The sequence below is a fragment of the Bos mutus genome, chromosome 28, assembly GCF_027580195.1.
Source record: "Bos mutus isolate GX-2022 chromosome 28, NWIPB_WYAK_1.1, whole genome shotgun sequence".
Lineage (NCBI taxonomy): Eukaryota > Metazoa > Chordata > Mammalia > Artiodactyla > Bovidae > Bos > Bos mutus.
In genome coordinates, this window is record NC_091644.1 from 17,958,984 (window position 1) to 17,984,620 (window position 25,637).

Sequence of the window (25,637 nt, forward strand, 5' to 3'; positions counted from 1 at the left end):
GGTGGAAGCCAGGTGCTGCTTGGACCCGAGTGGGAGGTCCTGGGTAAGCTCCCACATGGGTCCCATAGGAGGCTCTAGAGTGTCTTGAGCAAGAGTCAGAGACTTCTGCCCATGAGGAGGGTAAGGGAAAGAGGAGAGGCAGAAAGGGAGCGTCTCAGACCATGGCGGTGAAACCTCGTCAAAACCCACTGGCCAATTCGATTCATGAGAAGGATGCCAGAGGCAAGGTACAGCTACTGACAAAGAGCGCACAGGGCCTCAGGAAAGGCTCAAAGACAGGGCACAGAAGACTGTGGGGAGTGGAAGTGAAGAAGCAGTGTAATCCCGAAGAGAGCAGGGAAAACGAACAGGGAGAATGAAGTGACGGCTCCCCCGAGGTTTACCAGGAGGAATTCAGTGTTAGTGTGACCTCTTGTTGTTGGTTTGGTATGGTGGTGGGAGAGCACTGTGAATAATATTTTTTAATTAAAATTTTTAAAAGTCAGAGGAACTGCCCCTTAAATACTGTTGAAAGAAGAGAGCCACAGGATGCAAACTGGATAAACCTTGGATGGCATATTCATTCCAGCTCTCTGCTACTGCTGCTAAGTCACTTCAGTCGTGTCTGACTCTGTGCGACCCCACAGACGGCAGCCCACCAGGCTCCCCCGTCCCTGGGATTCTCCAGGCAAGAACACTGGAGTGGGTTGCCATTTCCTTCTCCAATGCATGAAAGTGAAAAGTGAAAGTGAAGTAGCTCAGTCGTGTCTGACACTCAGCGACTCCATGGACTGCTGCCCTCCAGGCTCCTCCGTCCATGGGATTTTCCAGGCAAGAGTACTGAAGTGGGGTGCCATTGCCTTCTCCATTCCAGCTCTCTAGAGAATGCCTATCAACTACCAGCGGCTGATGGAGGCTCGGAGGCCCACTCAGGCTCAGTGGGAAAGTGTGCTGGGATCAATTAGTGATCTCTGCCTTGACACGGGATACGGGTGCTCTGGTATATGTGCTGACATGGGTCTAACATGGCAGTCACAGGTGTAAGCAGATCAGCTTTCCTTATGAATATGCCCCCTTCTGCCTAGGTCACTACAGAGACCCTAGATACCGAGACTTAGAGCTTAGATGCTTCTTTGTCTCCCTCTTTGCCTTCACTGTCCATTCTCACTATATTGCCTTGATGAATCTCCTCCTTTACATCTCCACAACAAACCCTAGTCCTCCCCTAGTTTGGTGCAGCAGCCTGTTAGAAGACCATCCTCATTCCAGTGCTTCCCATTCTGACTGTCCAGACCTTCCATGAGATAAATCTTCTGATGACCCTCTCACCCCCAGACATGCTCAAGAACCCACATCTTTTGCCTTGTATGCCCTCCTCCACCTGGCCCCAGCACTTGTCTCCCATCAGCCCCGACTCCTCCCTGGCTCCCTCTTGGCTCCAGCTGTTCCCCACTGTGCCTGGCCAGATGCCCTGAGGTTTCTGGGGCTTTCAGGTGCCCGATATGTACTCCAAGCCAGGGGCTTTGATGTGCAATTCTGATTTCCAAAGCAGATCTGCTTTTCATAAGTTTTTACTTCTTGGGGGGAGAAAAATGCCAAGCAGCTTAATCACAAGGGCTTTGAAGTGATTCAAATGATGGTCTTCTGTGATAGCTGTCCCCTATCAGGCCATGGCCAGGGGCCCGATTTAGTTATTGGCATATGTGGAGGTGTATGTACTGGCGTATGTGGATTTGTGCAAATTTGACTGTTTATTCTCTGTCTCTACACACACACACACACACACACAGCTTTCATTTCAGTGTTCAATGTGTTTTCAAGGAACTGCCGCACTTGGTAACATTAAAAGTAAAATTCAGCAAGTGATGAGTGAAGACTTTGTCTTTCACTAACATACCTGGGTAGGACCCCCAGCATGACCCAGTGGTAAGGCCACTGCCTTTTAAGCTGGGACTGAGGGGTTTCAACCTTGATACTGCACACCTATTCTTCATTCGAGGCCATTGTTTCTCAACCCTTTATTTTCATTATCACACGCCCCTCCAACCTCCCTAGCCATTTAAGACATTTTTTTCTAACTGCTCCCCTAACCTGCATGAAATTTTAATATCACAAATATAGCATATGTATATCTGTGCTTTATACATATAAGGGGTAAGGTATTTTTTTACCTCTCAGAACAAATCTTTGCCCCCTTGGGGGCGATACTGACCTGTTGATGACACGTTTTCTTCAAGACCAGAGCTTCTCAAAGGGTGGTCCCCAGGCCATCAGAACAGTATCATGCAGGCCCCACCCTCTAGAGTTTCTGATTCAGGTTTAGGGTAGGGTACACAATTTTTCATTTCTAATAATACCCAGGTGGAGACATCTGGAGACATTACTTTGAGAACAGCTGCTGTCACGCGAATTCTGGCTATATTCTAGAGCCCAAGAGACCTGGGTTCAAATCCCTATTCTTCCGCCTGGTGGCTGTGACCCTTGGTCAATATATAAAAGTCCCTGAGCCTTGCCGTACATGCCAACAAAGTGCAGTAATACTGTCTCCTTCATACACTATTGTGAGGGATTAAATGGCCAGTGGCTCACACACAGCAGGCACCTAACAAATGGGGTATATGGCAGAACTGCAGGAGACCCAGAGAAGCAGGACTCAGACAAGAAAGCGGATGGCGGGAGATGGTAGGCTTCTTCAGCCTGAAAGTGGAGTCTGGGCCGAGACGGGGGCTGTAATGCAGGTTGGAGTGGGAAGCGCTAGCTTGGGCTCCTTCACCAAATCATCATACCCCAGGGTGGCAGGGGGCCCTTCGGGTGCTGGGGAAGGGTCTGTTTAGCGGCAGTTATGGGAAGGAGAGAGTCAAACGACAGAACTCAGCAGTCCAGTACTTCTGGAAAATCAACATGCTTCTAAAGTGGAGGAAAGGATTCAGACAGTGTTGGAATCACCTGGAGGACCTCATAAATAGTCTCCTGGGCCCCATCCCCGAGTCTGACTCTAGTTCTGGGGTGGCCTGAGAATTCACATGTCTAACAGGTCCCCAGGTGACGCTGCGGCTGCTGGTCCGAGGCCCCACCTTGAGGACCACTGCTTCACAGCCTCTCCTGGATGGGCTTCCTGTGACGAGCGCTTAAGGAGAGAAGAGTCTGGGAACTTGTGGGAAGGTGATAGCAGGACAAAATGCCAGGCCTTAGAGCCCTTGGGACTGAGAGGAGCCTCCAATCTAAGTCCCCTGACCACCCAGGCGGCCTGCTCGTTGACACATATGAGTGGTCGCAGCTGGTAAGATGGGCTCCTGACAGCATGGTGTGCGCTCGTCCCCACTGCATCCTGACCAGTGGTAGGCAGGAGGCACATGTGAGGCCTGCTGTGTGCTGACCTATGGTGGACAGGCACCAAATGCCACTTGCTTTATATAATGGTCTCATTTCCATGTCACAACTCTGTGGGAAAGACACCATCACCTTCAGATTAAAGATGGGGGAACTGATGCTTCAAGAGTTTTAGTGACTCCCTCCAGGTCACTTAACTGGGAAGAGAGGATGCCTCTCTGGAACAAATAGTGGTTGAAAATTAAATAATTTCTCTGCCTGAGGGGACTCTAAAGGCATCTCAGGCCATGGTCCAGTCCTGGGCTCCTCCTGGTGCCTACAACAACTGCCCTGCCAGCCACCTCCTGACAGCATGACCTCCTCACCGTCCTTGGCTCTGTCTCTGTGCCCCCTCTGTGATGTCCACCACTTGGGGACACTAGGGCAGCCTCCCTGCTGATCTGCTTGCTCCCACCTGCCCTGCCCCCAACCCACTGTGAGCTTTGTACGACACACCCCTGACCATGTCCCTCCCCTGCCGAACTGGTGGCCCACTGCCCTGAGGACCAGGGCCTCGTGTTCTCCTGGGCAGAGCATTCCACACCCTGCGTGTCAGCCTCGTCTCCCCTCTGTGGCCTCCCTCACGCACTATGCTCAGCCACGCGCATGACTGCAGCTCCATGATCGGGTACATTCTCTCTGCTCTGGGACCTTGGTATGTGCTGCTCCTCTGCCTGCGACAGACCCTCCCTCTACCCTTCCCAGCTGCTCATCTGTCAGGGCTGGCTTAGAAGATCTCTCCTTGGTGAGCCTCCCCTCCTGGTGATGGCTGGGAGGTACCCCCTCCCACGGATTCTTGCTCACTTCCTATGATGGATATTTTTGAATATATACAAGAGTAGAAAGAACAGTCTAGTGACCCCCCTGGGAGCCACTGCTCTACATCAACAATGATCAGCACAGCCCATGCCTGTCTCCACAGCATTCCACCAGGGCGCTGCAGCCCATCCCCCAGACTGCCTGCAGGTTCCTGCGGCTGAGATGGCGACTCGGGCCTTACCAGCTCTCAGGACTTTAGAACAGAGAAGACCCTCAGTCCACTGTAGGTGGATATTAAAGTCCCTGTGTGTTGAGCACTGACTACACATTTAGGTGCTCCGCTAAGTGCAAACATGCCATAGCATCCCTGTGAGACCTGGGTTATAACTACCTCCACTTCAGAGTGGAAAACTGATGCCCGGAAGGTTACACACGCAGTGGAAGGCAAGCTAAGGCGGTCTACCCCTGGAATAGAGCTGCCCATAGAAACAGAATGCAAGCCACATCTGCTATTTGAAATTCTCTAGTAGCCACATTAAAAGAAAAAATAGGTAAAATTACTTTTAATAATATGTTATCTTTAACCCAGTATATTGAATATACCATTTCAACATGTCATCTGTATAAGGCATTATTGAGATATTCTACAATCTATTTTTTGTACTACATCTTCAAAACCCTGTGTGTTTACAGCACATCTCAAATCAGACCAGCTACATTTCAAGAGCTCTGTACATTTCAAGGCAACCGTACTGACCAGCTCAGCTAGCGGTCACCACCCTGAACATGGCCCTAAAGCCTGCACGCTCAACCACTTACGTCTCTATACTTAAATGAATGAAGGAAGAAATGAGTAAGAGTCCCAAGAACCCCTGGTACTGAACTTTCTTCAACAATTAATAATGTTTAATATTTTATGGTCCTTTAGGGTCTCTCTGGCATCGTCTTATCTGCCATGGGAGTTGTCATCTCTGTTCCACAGATGAGGAGATGGGGCTAAGACGGCCAAATGCCTTGCTTGAACACCCTGCTGCAGGGGCACTGCTGGGCCTCAAACTGACAGTTCTGGACTCCTAGTCCTGTGCTCTGCTGGGCACGGGGGCAGCCACCCCTTGAAGCAGGACTATGTCCATCTGGCAGGGGAGGGTGTCTGCTCAGACCACAGGTGAGGCTGACCACTGGGGACAGGAGCCCGCAGAGCTCTGGAGGTCAGACGCTGGAGGAAGTGATGCCCTTGGTGAGTGGCAGGGCAGGCGCAGGCTGAGGGAGCATGGGGCCCGTGCCAGAGCCTCTATGGGAAACGGCCTTGTCGTTCTTCGGTCGTAGTTTGGCCACAAGAGGCTGAGAACAAATTGATGGCAATGGAGCCATAACTTACCTCTGAAGGCCTCTTTGTTCTTGGCAAAACAGAGGGGTCATTACTAATGGGGAAAGCACTGGTGTGTGGACATAAATCCCCCCAGCTGTAGGGCTGATAAACAGTCTGGAGGGGACAGGGCCTCAGGGAGCTGGGCAGGTTAACCGTGTGCCATGCGTCACTGTGGGCTCGGGCCTGCGTCTGAGACAGACCACCTGCCCAGGCTCCTAAGGTGCCCAGAGACTGGGTAGCCCATGGTGCCCTCAGGACTTGCACCTGGCTCTGGGAGCCCCTGAGGCCCTCAGTCCTTTCTTTCAAATGAAAATGATTCCAGAGCACCTGAGCTAGAGCAGGCTCCCAACAGGCACTCAGGGTCAGTGTGGGGCAGTCAGTGTGAAGGGACACTGGCAGGGCATCCCTTCTTCCATTTCGAGCCAAACAGGCACTGGCCAAGCCACCCAGACCTTAACACCACTGGAGAGGAGGGCACGAGAGGCCAAACCCTCAGCAGACAACGTTCTTTGCAGTACTGTCTACACTGACTAGCTGAGGGAAGTAGAAGAGTCAAGTCTTAGCCTCTGCCCACTGCTCCCCTGGGCAGTGTGCCCTGTTGCCTGACTGCCTGCTTAGACTTGGGCTGAGGCTGGCTCGCAGGGGTCCATGCCAGCCCAGGCCTGGGGAGAAGGGCAGGGAGGGAAACCAGGTGCTCAAGATAGGAAGGAAGAAAGAGGACTGCCCTTTCCTCAAACTGTCTGAAAAGGATCTGGGGTTGCTGGTGACAAATACCCATTACAGTGAGGACCGTCATGGCCACCCTGTGAACATGGTCCAAGTGCTATCCCACCAAGGATGGCAGACAGCTGACCCAGTGCGGTCCCCTCCATTTCCACACCCACTGCAGTCTCTGCCAATTGAAGACCGCGCTGAACCTGTTTGACTTCCTGGTCCCCTTTAGGCAGCCATTACCAGTCAATCAAAGCTGGCAGGTAAGAGAAAACCCGTTTGTCATCCTTTCTAAAAGCCGTCAAGGCACATCTGTTCTGGGAATCCTATAAAGCTATGCTAAGTGCTTGAGGTTTTCCAGAAACTTCTGCCTCTGCACCCACCTTCACAGGCATCCCCTACCTCTACTTCCACATCCTGGGTTTCCCTTCTTATCCTGTTTTTTGCACTTAGAAATTTCACAGGATGCTGCCATTTCATGCAACGCTACTGCAGGCAATTGTCCCAGACTCTAAGCTCCAGAGCACCATCCTCCTGCTCCAGGGGAAAGGGGTGGCTGGGGCCATCTCTGTTATAGAGGGCCTGAGGTTCTGGGGCTGGTGGCTTGGCACCCAGCGCAGACTGGAAATAGACCAATGCCTTGGAGGATGGCCATCTGGTATCAGAGAGGAATTTCTAGCTGTCCATGATCTCAGGTCAGGTCCTGACTCTCTGCTCCCCACTCCTGTCTGGGAGTATGTCTAGAACTAACCCAGAGATAATGAGAAAAGGAGACAATCCCCTAATCAGCCAGGTTCCCCCTTCTTGCTGGAGCTTATACTAGGTCCCCAACTCCATCCGCCTTGGGGCTCACTGGTGTTCACTCAGATCTCCAGCACAAGCCCCGTGTTACTGGGAGGCACTTGTTTCGCTTCCCAATTTGACAAACTCATGAAGGAGACCAGCACCAGCATGGGCCTCCCTTCTCTGCCCACCAGGAGCGAGTCCACTAATTCCCAAGAGGACGTGCCTTCCTATAGAATGGCTTCCTCCCTAGGACCTCCTTTCCCATATCCTGGCCTGAGGACCAGCTGCTTCTGGAGCTCAAGGAGAAAGGACCTTTCCTGGGCTGCACCCTAGTCCTATAGAATGAGAACCTTCATGGATGCCAAGGACTCTGCGTTTTTGGTAGGAGCTCCCAGGTGATTCTTGGGCAAAATGCAATTTGATAACCCATTCCCTTAGAGTAACATACATTAATTCATGTATCCATCCATCCATTCATTCACTCTACAAGTACAGATTGGACTTTACTCTTGTGGAGCCCTGTGCTGGGCATGAGAATGGGGAGGAAGAGGGGTGGGGGAAGCAGAGGCCCAAACCCACTCTGCTGTTGCTGCCGCTCACCACATGAGCTGGTCTGACATTCACCCTGGGTCTCAGGGTCCCGTGGGCTTAGAAGCACAGTTAACAGTTGTGCTAGAAGCTGCAGGTCACAGAGAGCCCACAGTTCCCCTGATTTCCTGCATTCCCAAGGATGTGGCTGGTCTCCCTCCCACCACCTAACCCTCAGCACCCTGAAGGTATTATTAGACGGCCCTGGTGGCTCAGGTGGTAAAGAATCTGCCTGCAAGGCAGGAGACCTGGGTTTGATCCCTGGGTCAGGAAGATGCCCTGGAGAAGGGAATGGCTACCCACTCCAGCATTCGTGCCTAGAGAATCCCATGGACAGAGGAGCCTGGGGGGTGACAGTCCATGGGGTCACAAAGAGTCAGACACAACTGAGCAACTAAGCATGCACACATGCACATTATCAGTTAACACTTACAAAGTGTCAACATCTTACATACATTTATTATGGTCTTTACATATAATAAGCCTTCTGATTTTTGAACCACCTGAGGCAGGTATTCTTACTGCTCCCATATTATGGATGAGAAACTGAGGTATGGAGATCCACCCCTAGACAGTATGCTCAAGAGACTCCATCCATGTTCTTGATCACCGCACATTGGTGTCTTGAGCTTTAGGGAGAAAACGCCCCTACACGCCAAGTCTACTCTCTTGGCAGTGTGGTAGGGGGAGCAATGGGGTGGACACTGGCCTAGCAGCCTGCCACCCTTTTGGCCTTCAGACAGCGCCCCCTAGCCCCGCAGATGCACCAGGCTCGCGTTTCACTCACCAGCAGGCTGGGCAGGGAGGCCAGGGTGGGGTGGGAGAACAGGGACAGATTTGATCCAGCCTGTGAACGAGTGAGCAGTTTCTCCTGCACCTCTCATCAGCCCCCTTGCTCCAAAGCCACCCAGACCCAAGACGGCCAAGGAGCTGCTGCTTTGTTAGTCTCTAGGCAGGGATGTGGAGTCAGGGGTCCCACCAAGCAAAACTTTCTCTGCACTCAGTCACTGCTCTGCTCAACCAAGAGCCTAGGCGGGAAAGGAGGGCTTACGTGACTCCCTGCAACATTCCAGATAAACGTGACTGTCTGATGGTCAGAAATGTGAAGAGAGCATGAAATCAGCCACAGTTGCAGCTGAATTAGTTCTAAAATGATGTAAAAACTGCCATCTTTTCACCAAGTAAGTAATGACAAACAAAGAAAAATGCAGTGTACTGAAGCAGGTTAGACAAGAATCACCAGTAACCTGGGCTCAGAGCCCTAACGTGCGCAGACAGCGGAGACCTCGGAGAACAATGCACACTCCTGTCCCCACCATCACCCGAGCGCCCCACACACCCGAGCTTCTGTCTCGAACTCCTCTTCTCCTCCCTGGCTCCTCCCTCCTTCATCTAGGCAGCTCCTTCCTGAGTCCTTTGGCCTGGGTTGTCCCTGGGGACAGGTGCCCTCATGCCACTGTCCCACACACCCACAGAGCCTGACACTCCTAGAGTGGCTCTTCTTGAGTAGGGGTGGGGCACTAGGGCACCCCAGGCCTTACCTGAGACGATAGTGTAGCCGATTCCCCGGGGACGTCCTTTATCCTGGTCAATGGCAGTGATAATTCGCACTGTCGTGCCCTGGGTGGGAAAGAGAAAGGACTTGAGTTTGGTAGGCCAGGCCCCAGGGTGCTGTTCTTCTTGTAGCTGTCCTGACACCGACAGCTTCCCTCCCCCTGGGGACCTCAGGTCAGTCTAGGAAGTAGGGGCCAAATACAGAGACCTCAGCTGCCCCTATCACTCCTGGGATACACACTGAGGCCCCAGGCAAACACCTCAGTGTCCGCTGGAGAGGCCCAACCTTGCTGAGGCGCTCACTCCCTCTTCCGTTCCCCATCTCCCTTCATTCGGATGAACCACCCATGGAAGAACTGACAGAGGAGCAACCAGCAGCAGGACAAGAGATCTGGTCTCTGTCTTGAACTCGTCAGGTTGCTGTGTGACCTCAGAAGGTTGCTGCACTCCTCTGGTCTCAGATTACCCCAATCTCAAAATGAATAACACAAAATCCCGGGACATCGTTTTCACTAGGACCTGAGTAAAGAAGAACATCAAGGATGAATTATTCTGTGAATGAAAGCATCATAAATCCTGAAAGTGGGTATCTCTAGGGATGACCGTGACAACTGTGGTGGCCACCACGGTCCTCTGAACCATGCCCCATCCAGCATTGCAACCAGCAGCTCCTACCTCCCATGGCTCCATCCTCCACCCCATTCATTCTCCCTACAGCACCTGGGGAGAAGCTCCCAGGGTTGGCATACCCACGATGGGATTCAGGGGCCCCTGATTTTGAGGAGCACACAATCTGTAGTAAGGGGTCAAGGACATATGGACAGACACTGCTATACAGATACGGGGTTTCTTGGAGGCATAAATGTACCCCAAAGTATAGAAGTCCACCAGGAGGAAAGAGTTGTACAAACGGCGACATTTAGGATGGGTCACGAGGAGTGGGGTTTCCCTGGTAGCTCAGCTGGTAAAGAATCCGCCTGTGATGCAGGAGACCCCCAGTTCGATTCCTGGGCCAGGAGGAACCCCTGGAGAAGAGATAGGCTACCTACTCCAGTATTCCTGGGCTTCCCTGATGGCTCAGACAGTAAAGTATCCACCTGCAATGCAGGAGACCTGGGTTCAATCCCTGGGTTGGGAAAATCCCCTGAAGGAGGGCATGGCAACCCACTCCAGTATTCTTCCGGGAGAAGCCCCATGGACAGAGGAGCCTGGCGGTCTGTAGTCCATGGGGTCGCAAAGAGTTGGACACAACTGAGCGATTAAGTACACACGCAAGCATGAAGTGAGTAGCTTGCCAGAGAGAGAAAACAAAAAGGAACGTGCTTCAGGCAAAAGACACAGCCCTGCAGGGATGTGGAGGTATAAGACTCTCTAGGAAGAGATGCTGGCATATAATGGACACATTCAAATACCAATGGGCTTCCCACATGGTGCTAGTGGTATAGAAGCCACCTGCCAACGCAGGAGACATAAGAGACACGGGTTTGATCCCTGGGTAGGGAAGATCCTCTGGAGGAGGGCATGGCAACCCACTCCAGGATGCTTGCCTGGAGAATCCCTTGGACAGAGGAACCTGGAAGACTACAGTTTATAGGGTTGCAAAGAGTTGGACATGAGTAAAGCGACTTAGCCTGCACAAATATCAACTGGCTGGTTGATTCACTGAATAAATGAACATGTGAACAACTGGATCCTAACCACCACCACCACTTGCTGAGTCGTCCCTCACCTGGGGAAACCTTCAGTCTGCTTTGCAGGCCCTATCACACCAGCCCTGTCTGCCCAGCTTCTGGCTCAGGCTGTAGGTCCCACGGCTGATGGAGGGAAAGTAGGACAGCTCTGTACCCAGTGCCTAGGGAGATACCAACCCTGGCATTGGCATGTCTGATGAAGGTCTCTAATAGCCATGGCGCCTCTTAAGCATTAGCCATTCATCACCTAGAGACTGAAGCCTGCAGGCTGCACCCTCTACCCCGATCTGAGCACCTTGTCCTACGGAGAGAGGCTGGCTCCTGACATGCAAGACTCTGCCCCGGAGGGAGTGCCCTGGGGGGCACGATGCCTCCCCGACTCCTCCTGGTCTCGCTGTCAGGACACAGGAGGGGCATCTGCCACCTCACCCTCCTGGGGCAGCGCTACCCACACACAGCTGTTGCCCCGGCCTCTCCTGAGCCCAGGTACACCGCAATCCGGAACACCCCCAGGTTCGGTTGAAGGAAGGTGAGAATGTCGCAGAGGAAACGTCTACAGCAGAGAAACGGTTACAACACAGAGGCTGCGGCTGCGTAGACAGCAGGCCTGACTCCTTCCGTTCATAGCTTTCCCCTCAACCCACCCCTCACAGGAGCTCTGTCTAGATTCCCCTGGGTGGGGGGGGAGGGTGGGGAACAGACTGTTACAAAGTCAGAGAAAGATGCCATTAAAGGTGTATCTCCTGAAGTGGGTTCTGAGAACCTGAGCTGTACCAGAGAGTGTGAGGCACCCACGGCAGCAGGGGTCCCTCCCCAGCGCTGTGCCTGGTACCGCTGCAGGCACTTTTTATGCCTGAACTCATTTCACCCTCACAACTACTCCAGGACACAGCTCCATTCTATCGATGAGGAAACTGAGGGCCACGAGGTAAGTGGCCTTTACAAGGTCCCACCGCAAGGAGTGAATGGTGAAGCCAGCATTCGATTTCAGGTACTTTAGCTCCAAAATGCTCTTGCTCGCCAGACAATGCTGCCTCTGTAACAGGTTATATGATAAATATAATAATGATAACTGTAATTTATGAAAGTTTTGGCTATGTGCCACAAGTATTAATATAAGTATTAGTTCAAGTCAAATGTGGGGAAACATATACCCTCATCCCTCCCTTGGAGATGCACAACCTGCTTTAATGTGGTAAAGGCTACCAAAAGTAGCAAAGTGATAAAGAGATGCATCAACCTTTGCTCTCCCAGGCTTTCTAAGCTGAAGACAGGCTCTTTTCATGTAACATCTTGATAGCCCTGGACCTAGCAGTCCATGGAAGGTCATTTGGGAAGCATTGTATCACATCTGAAGGGTTTACACAAAGGGCTCCCCTGTCACTCCAGGGGAATCCTTTCGGGGGGATGCTTTTCCTGGTGTCACCTCTTAAACCTCCTGGATATGTCCCCAGGAGGAGGTCCTGAGAGCATGGGACTTTGATCTGAGGCTCTAGCTGCCAGAAAGGGCTTCATAGCCCATCTGACCACAGCCCATGGCTTCACACCCGTGCTGGGTGCTCCAGCACGGAGGGTCTCTGGCTGCCCTGGGCCTGCTGAGGGCAGGGTTGGACTGCCAGGTCATCTGGGCCCAGTGCCTACCAAAGCACTATTCCAGACAGTCATTAAACAATAAACCTTGGTCTTCCCTGGTGGTCCAGCTGTTAAGACTCCATGCTTTCACTGCAGGGGGTTTGGGTTCAACCCCTGGTCAGGGAACTAAGACCCTGCATGCCACTCTACGCAGCCCCAAATCACATAATAACAAACAAGCAAATAGTAAACCTTGAGGGGACAGCTGCACGCCCATAGGCGAACGATCAGGGCCTGGTGTGGCTGGTTGAGTCCAGCACCGTGAGCCTCAGCACCACTTAGTAAAGGGGGCCAGTGCTGGCCTGTGCAGATAGCGGAGCTGGCGGCCAGGGAGCCCTCAGTTTTCAGAGCCTTGTGAGCATCTCCCCGTGGGCAGCCCCGAGCTGGGTGGCCTGGAGTCCCCCTGGGTGGACTGAGGCTCAGTGGGTCCAGCGGCCAGCCCAGGACCAGAGATCAGGGAGGTCGGCTCACCCCTGGAAGAGCCATGCCTGAGTGTCTACAACATGAGCTCTGAAAGGCTCCTGATAAGTTTGGGTTTCATCTCTTTTTGGATAAATAAATCCATTTTTAATAAAACCCTGAGCTTTTAATACAAGTGCAGCCACAAAGACGGGAAATGTTATGAGAAGGAATTAACAGGGAGGAATGGGGGCTCCTGGGAGCCCACAGCTCTTGTTTCAGAGTTTCAGTGATTATATTTTCAATATACTGAAACTTACTTCCTAAGATGAGGAGATGGAGACATGTCCGCCCTGGGCCTCTCTACAGGGGGGCACTCTGGCTGGCTGGCTCTCCAGAGAGGGACCCCAGTCCAAGGAGCACCAGAGTATGACCAGGAGAACAGATGGCCCCAAAGACTAGAGATGGGCCCACCTGGCTATGGAGCTTCTTCCCTTCATAAGAACTCCTACTGCAAAGAGGAAGCCCCGACATTCCCACAGAGAGGCTAAAGGTACACAGGCCTGTGGGGTCCCAACTCCGTATTGTGGGAAGATCAGTACAGCAAGGGGGTTAAGGGTCTGACTCTGTGGTTACACTGCCAGGGTGTGAACCCTTTGATTGAGTTACTTAACCTTTCACCGCCTGGTTTTCCCAATGTATGAAATGGGTATAAAACAGTCCCCACACCTCAGCAAGTTGATGCATGAGCACTTGGAACAGCACTGGGTGCATAGAAAAAGCTGTAAAAGTGCTGTCACTATTCTCTGGGGCCTGGAACCTCCACATGCTTCTGATGAAAGCTAAGACACCTCTTCCCAGACAATGCACACAATGCGATGTTCCAAACAATTTCAGCAAATGCAGACTTCCCAGGACCCAGGTTCATCAACCCTATGCTGGAGGTAAGGAGCTTTCTGGCCATTCTATAGAGAGAATTCTATAGGATCTCACAGGGAGACCTAGCATTAGTTGAGGACCTACTGTGCGCCAAGCACTGTGTTGGGCCCCCGCATGGGTCCTCCGTTTTGTCCTCATAGTGAGGGTACATGTGGAGAGATTGCAGCTTAAGGGTTCAGGGATTTGCTTAAAGTCCCAAGCTCTGGTGAGTGGGGGTGGGTTGCCAGGCAGCCCCCACCTCTGAGGCTTGGGTACCAGTAGTGAAGTCGGGACAGACTCAAGAGGAGCTGGGATTCCTCTAGAAGGAACACAACCCTCCCTTCTGTGGCTGCCTCTTTCCAAAGTAGCGAGTGGCTGAAGCTGGAGCCTTGGCGGTGGGGGCTGTCCACCTCTTTCTCTGCTGGCCCAGCCCCTCCTTCTTTCCATGACAGGATTAAGGACTTGAAAGGCCAACCTGCAGTTTGCTTTGGGAGTGGGAGGCGCCCTTGGTGGGGAGGAGGCCGGAGGGGGCTGAAGGGGACTTCCGACAAGAGCTGCCACAGCAGATTCTGAGGCAGAAAATCCTATTTCTCAGTCCTTAATTCCAGTCAATTCCAGTCAAAGGGTTGATAGGCATCGGCTGGCAGTAATTTGTGCAGTTTATCCGCTCTTTTCACCTTCTATCGGTCCTTCACTGACGGGCAGGCCGACATGCTGCTGCTCGAGTGAGGAAATTAAAATTTGATGCAATAATCCCAAATAAGAAGGATTTTATTAGGTAATATATACACTTTAGATGAGGCATGCTGGCCTGATACACTGATAGAGAGAGGCATACATGCTGGGAGCCGCAGATAAAGAGGGGGAGCGGGGGAGTGGGCGAGGGTCTGGACACAGGCCCCCGGGCCAGCAGAGGCAGGGCTGGGGATGGGGGACGCCTGGGGCCTCTGGCCCCACGAGACTAATCAGGCCTTGGTGCTCCTCAACCCTGGCCCAGCCTGCGAAGTGCTGCGTTAAATCAGGCTTCCACACTGTAAAGGGACATGGAAGGCCTGGATCAAGGCACGGAAACCGATTAGAAGCAGGGAAAAATCAGGCTCAGGGTGTATGGGAAACTGCGCAAGAGGCGAGGTAAACTTTCAAATCTGGAGGCAGGGAGGAAGAGCAGAGGTGTGCGGACATGGAGGTGATTCTGTGGGTGCTGGGAGAGACCGAACCCCCCAACTCACTTCCTTGTCTGGCTTGCCCGAGCCTGGTCACCACACAAAAGGCAGGACTCAGACCTGCTCTTTGGGAGCCCCCCAGACATGGACTTTAGTGGCCTCGTGGAGCCAAAGGGACAACCGTCAAGGCAAAGAGATATCAAGGTCCCTCACTCTGAGAAAGAACCATATCAGGTGCCAAGAAACTGGGCATAAGGAGGGTGGAGGCCACGGGGAGCAACGGCCTATTTGCCTGTCCTGAGGAGTCATCCTAGCAGGGGCCTGTGGAATCATCTGGGAAGGAGAGGGGCTGGCTTAGCACAGGACCCTGCACAGCACAGGGACTTCATAAACGTCTAGAAGATGAGTAAACGAATGAAAAATAGAATGGCCAGGCAGACTCAGAAACCTGCAGATCTGAAAAAATCACCTGTAGTAATAGTTTGATTTAGTATTACTCTGCTACAATACAGGGATGCTGGGAAAGGCGAGACAAACTGAAGGGTCTCAGAGGACACTCACCCCAACACCCTTCTTGTTGACCACTGAGACTCTGAGATGAGGCTGAAGCTAGGACCTCCCAACCCAATCCAAACACAAAACCCCCGCATTCTAACATCTGCTGACGCTAGACTACTAGGTGCTCAAGTCTCTAAAACCACCAGGCCAAGGAGGCACTACTGAGACAAGGAGGAAGAGGTCTGGATGTTGTGTGATCTGGCCAGGCAAGCGCACGGTAGTACAGGGACCTGTTCTGAGATCCTCCAGCTGCTGGGCCACCATCACCTCTTCACTTCAATCTACAAGTTGGCACTGCCTGTCTTTCCTGCATTCAACCCTGGGCACAAAGCCCTGGGAGGCCCTGGTTTGAGACCCAAAGACTCAACCACCCTGATGACCAGGAGCCCCAAAGTAACCCACTTACATATCAGTGAATGTTACAGATGTGGCTACAATTCAGAGGGGAATCGTGCAGCCTAAGGACCAGGGAACTCCAGCAGAGATGAGGAGAGAGAGATGGCTCTGCCTGGTGGGCCGGTGAGGATGAGGCCGGGAAAAGAATTCTAAGAAAGGTCGTCAGTGATGGGAACCAACAGATGGGTGGATTTCGGATTGGTGAGTAGAGCAGTCACACGGTGTGATGAGGATGACAGGATAGTAAGAGAGCTGGCCTGAGTAGTGAGCACTTGTTCGTTCGTTTATTCATGCATTCATTCATTCCACAATTACCTCCTGAAGCACCCATGGTGAGCTATGCCCACAGCAGAGCCCATTCCCGCTGCACTATTCTCGCAGGCCAGGAGAGAAGCCAAGGGTGAGCGTACCGTGCAGGAGCACTGAGCACTAGGAAGGGATGGCCAGAGGCTGAGGACAGGTGGAAGGACCCACCTCACCTAAAAGGTCAGAGTTGAGCATGCGTGGGCTTATTGGCAAAGAGGTTTGGGGACAGGCGGAGTTCAGTCTCAGAAGTCTAAACTCCTGCTTCCATGGACCACTCAGAAAGAAAGGGTTGGAGTGGGGACATTTAGATGTCCCCCTTTACTCTCAAAGCAGCTTCTGACACCGGCAACAGGAGGCCACCTTGCTCGTCAGACCCTCCAGTCCGCAAGTAGCCCCAGGAAGGAAGTGGCTACCCTCTCACACCTGGAGCCTGCAGCATGGTGCTTGGAAGAGGCCAACAGTCAGGAGAGACCACAGTGCCAAACTTGGGACCACGCTACCTAGTCTGTGGTGGTCCAGGAGCCCAGCCTGCAATCTGGTCAGGGAAGCCTGCCTCTCACTTGCACCCAAACCTGTGAGCTGTGCAGACATGCAGGTGGGGTCCTGAATAGCCACATGATCAGGTGGGCACCCAGCTTTGCTCTTAAAGCTGTTTCCTTCTCCTAAGCACATTGAGTGCCTATAGAAGGAGAGGCACAGTTTTCCTTCCATAGAGCTGCTCCCCTGCACGTTCAGGGGTTGTGTCTGCCCAGAGGAGCTGCCTTTTCTAATTCATCAGCCCAGTGCGGGTATTCTGTTCTAGTCCACACATAAGCATGGATGGCTACCGGAAGTGGGGTGCATGGCACTGCCTGCTTGGCCCACAACTGAGCAAAGCCGCCCACCCAGAGCCCCTGCCTAGGGGCAGCAGTATGCTTTGTCTCATAGTCGACTGGACCACAGTGGACACAGGGCCCATGGCCAGTCAATCTACAGGCTGGCTGGCAACTTGTGACCTTGTGACATGGCACAAAATCAGACCACAGCCAATCAGGTACCTCTCTTGAACACATGGCTTTGAGAAACCCAAAGTCTGGGCAGTTAGAAGGGGCAGCAGGAGCTGTGAGTTCTCAGGGAGGAGCCAACCCTGAGAGGGTCTGTGGGGCAGATAGTAAGTGGCCACCATCTTGGCTGGCCAAGAGAGGTGGATTGACCAGCTGACCCGTGGCGGGTGTGGCTGAGCCCCACTGATGTTTTGGTGAGCCTGGCTGAGTCCAAATTCACTCTCCAGTTCAGGCTGGATTTTCCACGGGCATCCCCATTTCCCATCACCCCACATGAAGCTTTCTGAACTGCTGCCCTTCACTTGCACTAGCCAGTCTCTTCTCTCTGTCCCTTGGAGAGCTCTGGGGATGAAGTGAGACAGCGAGGAGGTAGGGTGGAAGAGGAGGTTGGGTTTTCAATGCGCTGGGACACTCATCACTGCCAGGCACGTGGGAGCCAGAAACACCAAGGAGCCCATCCCACCAAACAGGGCCTCCATGCCCACCGGAAGTGCAGAGGGACGTCTCACAAGGGCGGGGAGGGTCTTACCGGGGGAGAATGCTCGTAGATGTTGGTGCTGTAAGGCAGGTTGATGAAGATGGGGTCCATGTCCTGGACGTCTGTGATGATGATGGCCAAGTTGGCCAGGGTAGACAGAGGCCTGGTCTTATCTTGATCCTTAGAAGGACAAAGAACACATCAGCTTAGGTCAAGTGATATGGACAAGGACACACACGGACACACACGCACAACACCCATGTGCACAAACGTGTGCACAGACGTACACACGTACTCCTACACTCCCACAGGGAAGGACATTAGCACACAGAGCTCAGGAACTCTAAGAACCCTCAGTGATCTCTGACCTGTGCAGGAAAACACACACAGGGCCCCCAAGGCCCAGTGGAAGGCGGCGTATCCACAGTCACAAAGCAGGGCTGGGGCGGAGCCACCCCCGCCCCCCGCCCCCAGGCTTGACCAGTGTGACCTCTGGTGGGCGGGGTGACTGCCTTGGGATAAAGGAATGGTGTGGCCCTTAGCTCCTTCTCTGGATTCAGCCTGGGGGCCACTGCTCCCTCCATGCCTACTTCCTGCACCCTCTCTTTCAGGGACAGCAAAGGAATTGACTAGGATGGGAGAGTTCCTCAGAAGAAAAGCCCTTTGACTGCAGAAGGGGCTAGTCTGGGCCCTGCACCCCTGCCCTGCACTCTGGGTTGACTGGTCAAGCAATTTTGCTGGTAGAACCAGTAGGGGGAGCTCCGGGGCCTGTAACATTTGGGGGACTCTGGGAAGGAAGCTTGAGAAGCCATGTGGCCAAGCAGGCAATGTTTAAACCCTCACAGTTGGAAATGCAGGCCTATAAAAGCTCACCAAGAAAGAAAAGCCAAACCCATTTTCTATTACCCTAAATGTGAAATAGTTGCTGCTACTGAATAACAATAGCCAAGAAGAATAGAAACTACATGCTGAATAGATTATACATCAGGCACTGTACTAGACACCTCACTCGCTTTGGTGGGGTGCCCGTTATTTCAGTTCAACAGACTCAGACAGGTTAAGTAACTTGCTGTGAGTCACACAGCTGGTAAGAGTGTAGCCAGGATTCAACTCAAGTCGTTTTGACTTGATCTGTCTTGATTTGAGGCCCTAACCTCAGCCCAGTTGCTGACTTGCTAAGTTACCTCAAATAAGTTATCTCCTATTTTGGAGTCTCGACTTCTTCTGTGAGATGAAGGGACTCGCGGGAATGACCTCTATGGACTCTAGGCCTTGTAAATTCTCTGCCCTGGGACTGGAGAAGTGACTGTCCTTAGGTTAGATCTCCCTTGGTCTGTTTGGGATAATGTGAACGATGCAAGGCAGTCCCCACATTACAAGCCCAGTGCCTGCTCCTGCCCTCCAGAGACAGATGCTGAGCCTTCAAGGAGAAGGAAGGGCTGGCTGTCCTAAAGAGTCCTTGGGGGCAGCCAGGGAGACAGAGGAGAGGCTTTGAGGATGGGTCATGGCTGCAGCAAGGTAGGGGAGAGTCTGGAGGCAGGAGGAGCTGTGTCCCTCCAAACCACAGTAGAGACAGTCTCCCAGCCTCCAAGATGATGGGGCCCACAGCCCAGGCTCGGGGACCACCCTAGAGAGTGGTGAGAGCTCTCACCTAGGGACTGGAATGGGCATCAGGCAGACAGAGCCAGAGTGGGAGGCCCATCAGGAAGGCCCTTGACCTCTGGGGCTGGAGATGCCGATGGTTATGATTTGCTCCTACCGGCTTCTGTGGGCAGCTGGCTTTGTCCAGTCTGGCACCTGCCCTTCCTGTCCCACACCTGTGGCTGCAGCCCTGCCTCTGCCATAGATGCCCCCATACAGCCCAGCCTGGACTCCATGGCTGGGGAAAGGGGACGGCAGTGGGCACATCTGGCAGGCAGGCACCTGGCCAGGCTTCCAGCTGTCACTCTGGCGCCTACAGGTCTCAGCAACTTGTTCCCAGAGGAGTTGCATGTTTTCCCACCCACCACCCACCCAGCGGAGGCTGGAGACCCAGATGTTCCCTGCGATGCCACATGGGAGAATCTCCTTGGGGAGATGCCCAGCGGCCAAGGGCACAGTGCCAGCCCTCAGAGGGACTTGTGCATCAGATGGGGGAACCACCAAGACCTAAGGGAGTTAGTTCCAGGGCCCCTCCTGTTCCACTGCTTCAAGGCCTGGTCGCTGGAAGATTGATGGCAGTTTAACCACATTCACCATCCCAGCTTGAGCCCAGGCCTCTCAATAGGCCCAGCCACCCAGATTCGTGCCTATGCCCAGCTCTGCTCTCTTTGCCACTGGCCCAGCCCGAAGCCATTTTCACTGCAGATGGAAAATATCCCACAAGGACAAGTTCACACTGAAAAAGAGAACAAGCATCTGTGCATTTCTGGGCCCCAGTGTAAGGAAATGGAGAGTGGTGGGAGGGGCACCACCTTAAGTGAGTGTGCAAGGGTGTGCGGAAGGATATAGATGTGCCCCAAAAGTGGATTCCGGTCTTATAAGTCCCTTTGATCCCAGAAGTCAGTTTCACAAATAGCAGCACACATGTCCTCCCAGGCAGCCAACACTTAACCAGGGGAGAAGGCAAGAACATGAGTATCATCTGCAGTGGCCTCCCCAGGGTCCCTGGACCAAGTTTGCATTTCCTGGTCTGGGAGGCCTCTCTGGATCTTGTCCAATCCTGGGGGAACCTCATGTTTCCAACTGGTCCCTAGCCCCAATGCAGTGTGTCTTCCCCTGGGATCTGAGCTCTGTGACCTGCCAAGTAGAGCCCACAGAGCTACGGGCAGCCCCCCTGCAGTGACATGGGGCCAGGTGGTGGATGCTGTGGGTCAGGCTAATGAGTCCCAGAGGCTCAAGAGGGACTCCTGTGATTTGTTTAACAGTTGGTCTAAGCTTTGTAAACAGAAGTCTAAGAACCAACAGGCCAGCTCTCGCCCTGCTGCCAGCTAAAGGCTCCAGCTGCGCTTGGAGGCCATGGCCAGGAGCAGGAAGCAGGGCGAGCAAGGAGAGAACTCTACTGAGGCCGTGGCCTGCCTGTCCTCCAGCCCCTCCGCAACCGCTGGTGATAGAGGCCACGCAGCTATGACGTTCTGGAGATCTGGAGACTCCTGGCCGTGGGGCCCTGGACAACCCAGGCTTGGGTTCTTGCTGCCCACCCTCATCGGTTTGTGTCTCAATAGTGTCAGCTATAAAATAGGATAATTATTCCTCTTCAACTTCCCTCTCCTGACTAATTCATCTTGGAATTCCCAGGACCCAAGCACAGTGCTTGGCACTGATGGATGTTCCCTTCTGTGTAAGTATCACTGCTCCAGCGCAGTGGCCAGGATGCTAGACTCTGACTCCTGCATGCTGGGTGGTGCAGGACACAGCTGGGCTGACACCTGTCTTGGGTCTCAGAGCAAGAGGACATCCTGCACTAGGAATGACCCATGGTGCAGGTGCTGGAGGTCACTGAATTGCTCCTGTGCCTCTGTTTCCTCATCTATAAAATGGGCCATAGCACCGTTGTGAGGTTTAAAGGAGACAATCCACTCGAGTGCTCCCCACAGCACCAGGGACATAGCACGAACCCTCAGGAACATCAGCTGTTGTTATCATTATTATGATCATCAGCAACACCATTATAAGCCTTGCCCAGCAGGGAAGGAGGCTGACATCCTGTGCCCTCTCTGAGGGCAGGAGGCTGGCATCTGGCCGCCTGGGCCCCTGGCACAGGGACTCACCGTGGCGTTGACGGTGAGCTGGTAGGCCTGCGTGGTCTCGTAGTCCAGCTCCCGGATCACTGTGACGATGCCGCGTGCGCTGTCGACGGCAAAGAACTGGGAGGGGGGCTGGAAGGAGTAGAGGACGCTGCCGCCTGCGCCCAGGTCAGGGTCCGTGGCGTTCACAATGAAAATGGGCGTCCCCACCGGTGTGTTCTGGGGGTGAAACAGAGCAAATAAAAGGGTGAGCTGGAGCTCAGAGCAGCTGCCTCCATCAGTGACTATTCCCCCAAAGCCCATTAACCACGTCCCTCCAGCCAACCAGACCTGCGGCTTTGTCATTTTTATTCTAAAAGGGTTCACAGGAATTTAAAACGCTATATCTATTTTTTTTTGCTCCATTTTTTGATGGCCTCCTGGTGGCTATAACAGCACCAGTTCCAAAGATGATCTACTTATCCTGAAGTTCCGGATGAGGGCCTTTTGGTCCCCAAACCCCTGTTTCTTGGCAGTTCTGCTTTCTCTGTTAGGTGCCCCTTGGCTGCCCAAGCCTCAGGCATGGGCTGCTCTGGAGGGCAGCCAGGAGTCTATGTGTTGGGAGGTTCCAAGGACAGGGAGCTAGAAGATGTGTAATATGGGGAGGTGGCATAGAGTCTGTGGTGGGGCTGGCCCACAGAGATTTCTTGACTTGCCTAGGGGTGGGGCATCCACATAACATCCCTGGGCCATGGCAGCCTGTCACCAGAGAGGCCCACAAAGCCTGCTCAAATGTCACCACCTCCTGGGAGCCTTCCATGATTCCCTTTGCTACACACTGTGTTTGTAGATAGACCCCTGCCCCTTTCTGACTTGGGGTTTCTGGTTAAATGTAACTTCCTCATGGAAGCCTTCCAGACCCTTCAGGCGGGTCAGCCCCTACCGTGCTCCCAACCCCTGCCACTATTATATTCAGGGTCCCATAGCACCCTGGAATGTTTGATCACCCACAGTTCCTCTGTAATTCCCCAGCCAGTGCCTGTCTCTCATTGCACATGTGCTCCATAGAAACCATAGAGCTCTATCTGCCTGGCCCAGCAGGTGCCTGCCACATGGCCGGTGCCCAGTAAGCATCCTTTATGAAGACATGAACGAATCTCTATGGCAGCATCTTAGCACATTGTATTCTAAGTATCTGTTTGCATCCTCTGCCCAACTGTCAGCTCTCATCACGATCGTGCCCACCACAATGCTTGGCAGGTAAGCCACATCTGCAAAATTCTGCGTGAGTAAATTTACTCTTGACTCAGTGAGCTCTGGACACATCAGAAGATAGGCTACCTAAGGAGGCTCTGCCCAGAGGCAGGAAGAAACAATTCCTGCTCCTGCTCACTGACGGTGCTGTGCCACATCTAGGCTGTGAGCTGCACCCATCAGCTCCGTGACAAGTAGCTTTCTAGGTGCTTGCTATGATCCCTCTTTCAAAAAGGAAGCCAAGGCTCAGACAGGTTAAGGAACTCATCCAAGTCACCCAGCTAGGCAATGGCAAAGACCCTAAATTCAGGTATAGTTCATTCTAAGCCTATCTCTTAGCTCTAAACACTTCTGTAAACCTTGAGGGCAGTTTATTCCCCTAAGTCTTCCACACAGTGCTGAGGTCACCTGCCAGCATGGGTGGTACCCTCTAGCCCAGAGTGTGGGACTGGCCTGAAAGTTCCCTGAGGGCAGAGACAACATTCCTGTGTGATCTTTTTACACTGGGACAATGACTGAGTACCTTCGGACACCTGCAGGGCTCCTATCAAGGAAGACATCACACAGCTGCCCATCTCTGTGCTGCTGCCCATGACCTGGGTCACTACCTCGAGAAGCTTCTCTCTTTGAAGACCAGTCTCAGGCATACTGGAAGCCCTTCCCCAGGGCTGTCTGCTGGAGGCAAGTGTGTTCTCTGTAAGACCTCTAATTGGGCTGGAAAGGGCCTCCAGAGGACAAAGCCACCGAATTGCCACTGTTTCTCTCTGAGTGTGCTGCCCCTCCCCCATCACCAGGCAAGTGTCCACCTGAATGGACAGGCTTACATCCTATCCTTTTCCAAACCACGCTGAAGATAGGGGCAGACAGGTAAGACCCCTCTCCTCCATCCCATCCTTGATGCTCCATGCCCCTCTGCATAGGATACAAGCCTCATAGTCTGGTCTTGTCTCCCCCTTCTCGCTTTATTTCCTGGCAGGTATCATATCCTAGCCTTTTGGCTAAGATCATGTGCAATATCTTTTCTTACCAGTTTACTATTTCCTGGCACGTAGAGCTATTTGTACTTCTCCAAACCAGCACACTCCCTTACACTTCTGAGTTCCTGCACCTGCTTTGCCTTTGCGAGGTCTGCCCTACCCAGCTCGGTGGCTTGGAAAACAGATGCTCTCTTTCTCTCCAAAAGAGGGAAAATGTTCAAGTGTACAAGGGGGCAGAGGGGACAGGTGCTAGATTTCAGGGATGGACAGACTTCTGTTGGAACCTAAGTCTTATTGTGTGTCTTTGGGCTAGTTACTTCATCTCTCTGATCCTTAATCCCCTTTCTGTGCATCAAAGTTAATAATATTTCATACAGTTAATGTGAAGAGTACACGAGCTCCTGAGTATAAACTTCCCAGAATATATTAAGTGCTCAGAAGATGGCAGTTGTGATTTTATTGCCTGAATGCCTTCTAGAGGGTGGCAGACAAGAACATCTCCAAGGGTAGGGCAGGGAGGCATAAAGAAGCACCATGACTGCTAATGATCCTGTGCTGGGCGTTCCCTGTCTGCAGTCCCCAGATCCACCGAGCACCCTTCTCTGCCATGACCCACCCCCTGCCCGCCTCCCAAGCCAGGGTGGCCTCAGTGCACTGCATTCCCAGGTTGCCAATGGGAGGGGCTGGTAGGAGCCCAGAGTTTGGGGAGGAGGCAGGAGGAGAAAGGGTTTGAAGTGTTACTTTCCCAGTCCCTCCAGCTCCAACCCAGCAGCCCCTCCTCTCCAGCCCCAGGTTTCAGTGGCTCCAGCCCTTCCCCTTGCCTCTCCAGTCCTAAGAGTAGAAAGAACTTGCCAGTGTTGCTAGTCCTTGGAGCCTCAATATCCCTCAGTGTCGCTCTAGCCCTGCACCCCCTCTGGAAGTTGTCTCTTCACTGAAATGCCTTTATTGGAACTATCCGAGATGAACTGTTTCCTGGGGAACCCTGACAGATGCAGGCACTCTGCAAAGGACCTACCCCAAGCCACACGTTCAAAGCCCCAGAAACTGAACTCCCCAGGTGCTGGGGTGAGCAATGCCAGCCTCCATCCCAACATGCCAACCACAGGAGACTGGTCTGGAGGAGATCTTCATGAGGTTCTCAGCTAACCTACAGCTCTCTCTCTTCCCTCCTCCCCGTCTCTACATCCAACATACACATCTCAGGAGTGCCAGTGTCAGGCCCAAGCTCCAGAGCACAGCATGCCATTGCAGCCTGTAGCTCTTGCCACAAGAGGGATAGACATGTTCTGATTTCAGGGTGGCCAACCCCCAGTGAGGCAGCTGGATAGCACTTCAGAGCACACCCCACATGGAGTCAGTGCCCAGAGGAGAGAGACGGCTCCCACGAGAATGTCAGCTCTCCAGCTGCCTGCCTCAGGGAGGAAAGGACATTTCACTCATCCATACTGCATAGTCTGGGGCGAAGGCTCTCTGAGCATCTGGTCAGAGGATTTAAGAGCAAGCTCCAAGAAGACAGGAAAAGGGGGAAAGGAAGGGATGGTCCTGTGTCTGACCTTGTTGGATTATGTTTCATGCCCTGCAGTGAAAACCCATTTAACTTCTGCGTAACTTAGAAAAGGTTTTAAATAGGCCTGACAAGGAGCCATTCCCTTAGAAGGGACAGGCCATTGGAGAGGAAAGAATGCTGACCTCCTGCATTCCCAATCCTGGGCACCATGCTTTTCTGGGACATGGGGGGAGGGGACTCTCACCAGCACATACACTGGGGGATTCTTGGAGCACCCAGCTACTGGTTCACAGAAACATCAGATACGTTCACAGGTTGACACTCAACGCAAGCAGATTTCCTCCATGGGGCCACGCACATCTGGATTTTCAAGTACATCGTAGGCAATTAACACCTGGTGCTCAGAGTGTGGGCTCTGAGTCAGACCTCCTAAGTTTGAGCCCCAGCCTTTTCCCTTGTTGGGTGGAGACCCTGGACATGTGCTGTTAAATTTATT

At 52.9% G+C, this 25,637-nt stretch overlaps 1 protein-coding gene across 1 annotated transcript in view; it reads right to left on the minus strand.

Annotated features, from left to right (window-relative positions):
- The window catches only part of LOC138986105 (cadherin-23-like), a 343,994-nt gene that overhangs the window by 151,731 nt on the left and 166,626 nt on the right, over positions 1–25,637 (minus strand). Inside the window, exons 7-9 of the mRNA XM_070364712.1 lie at positions 21,449–21,643; positions 17,751–17,879; positions 9,103–9,181 (exon numbers count right to left, since the gene is read on the minus strand). Of these exons, the coding sequence (XP_070220813.1) occupies positions 9,103–9,181; positions 17,751–17,879; positions 21,449–21,643 (403 nt within the window). The remainder of the gene's footprint in view (positions 1–9,102; positions 9,182–17,750; positions 17,880–21,448; positions 21,644–25,637) is intronic.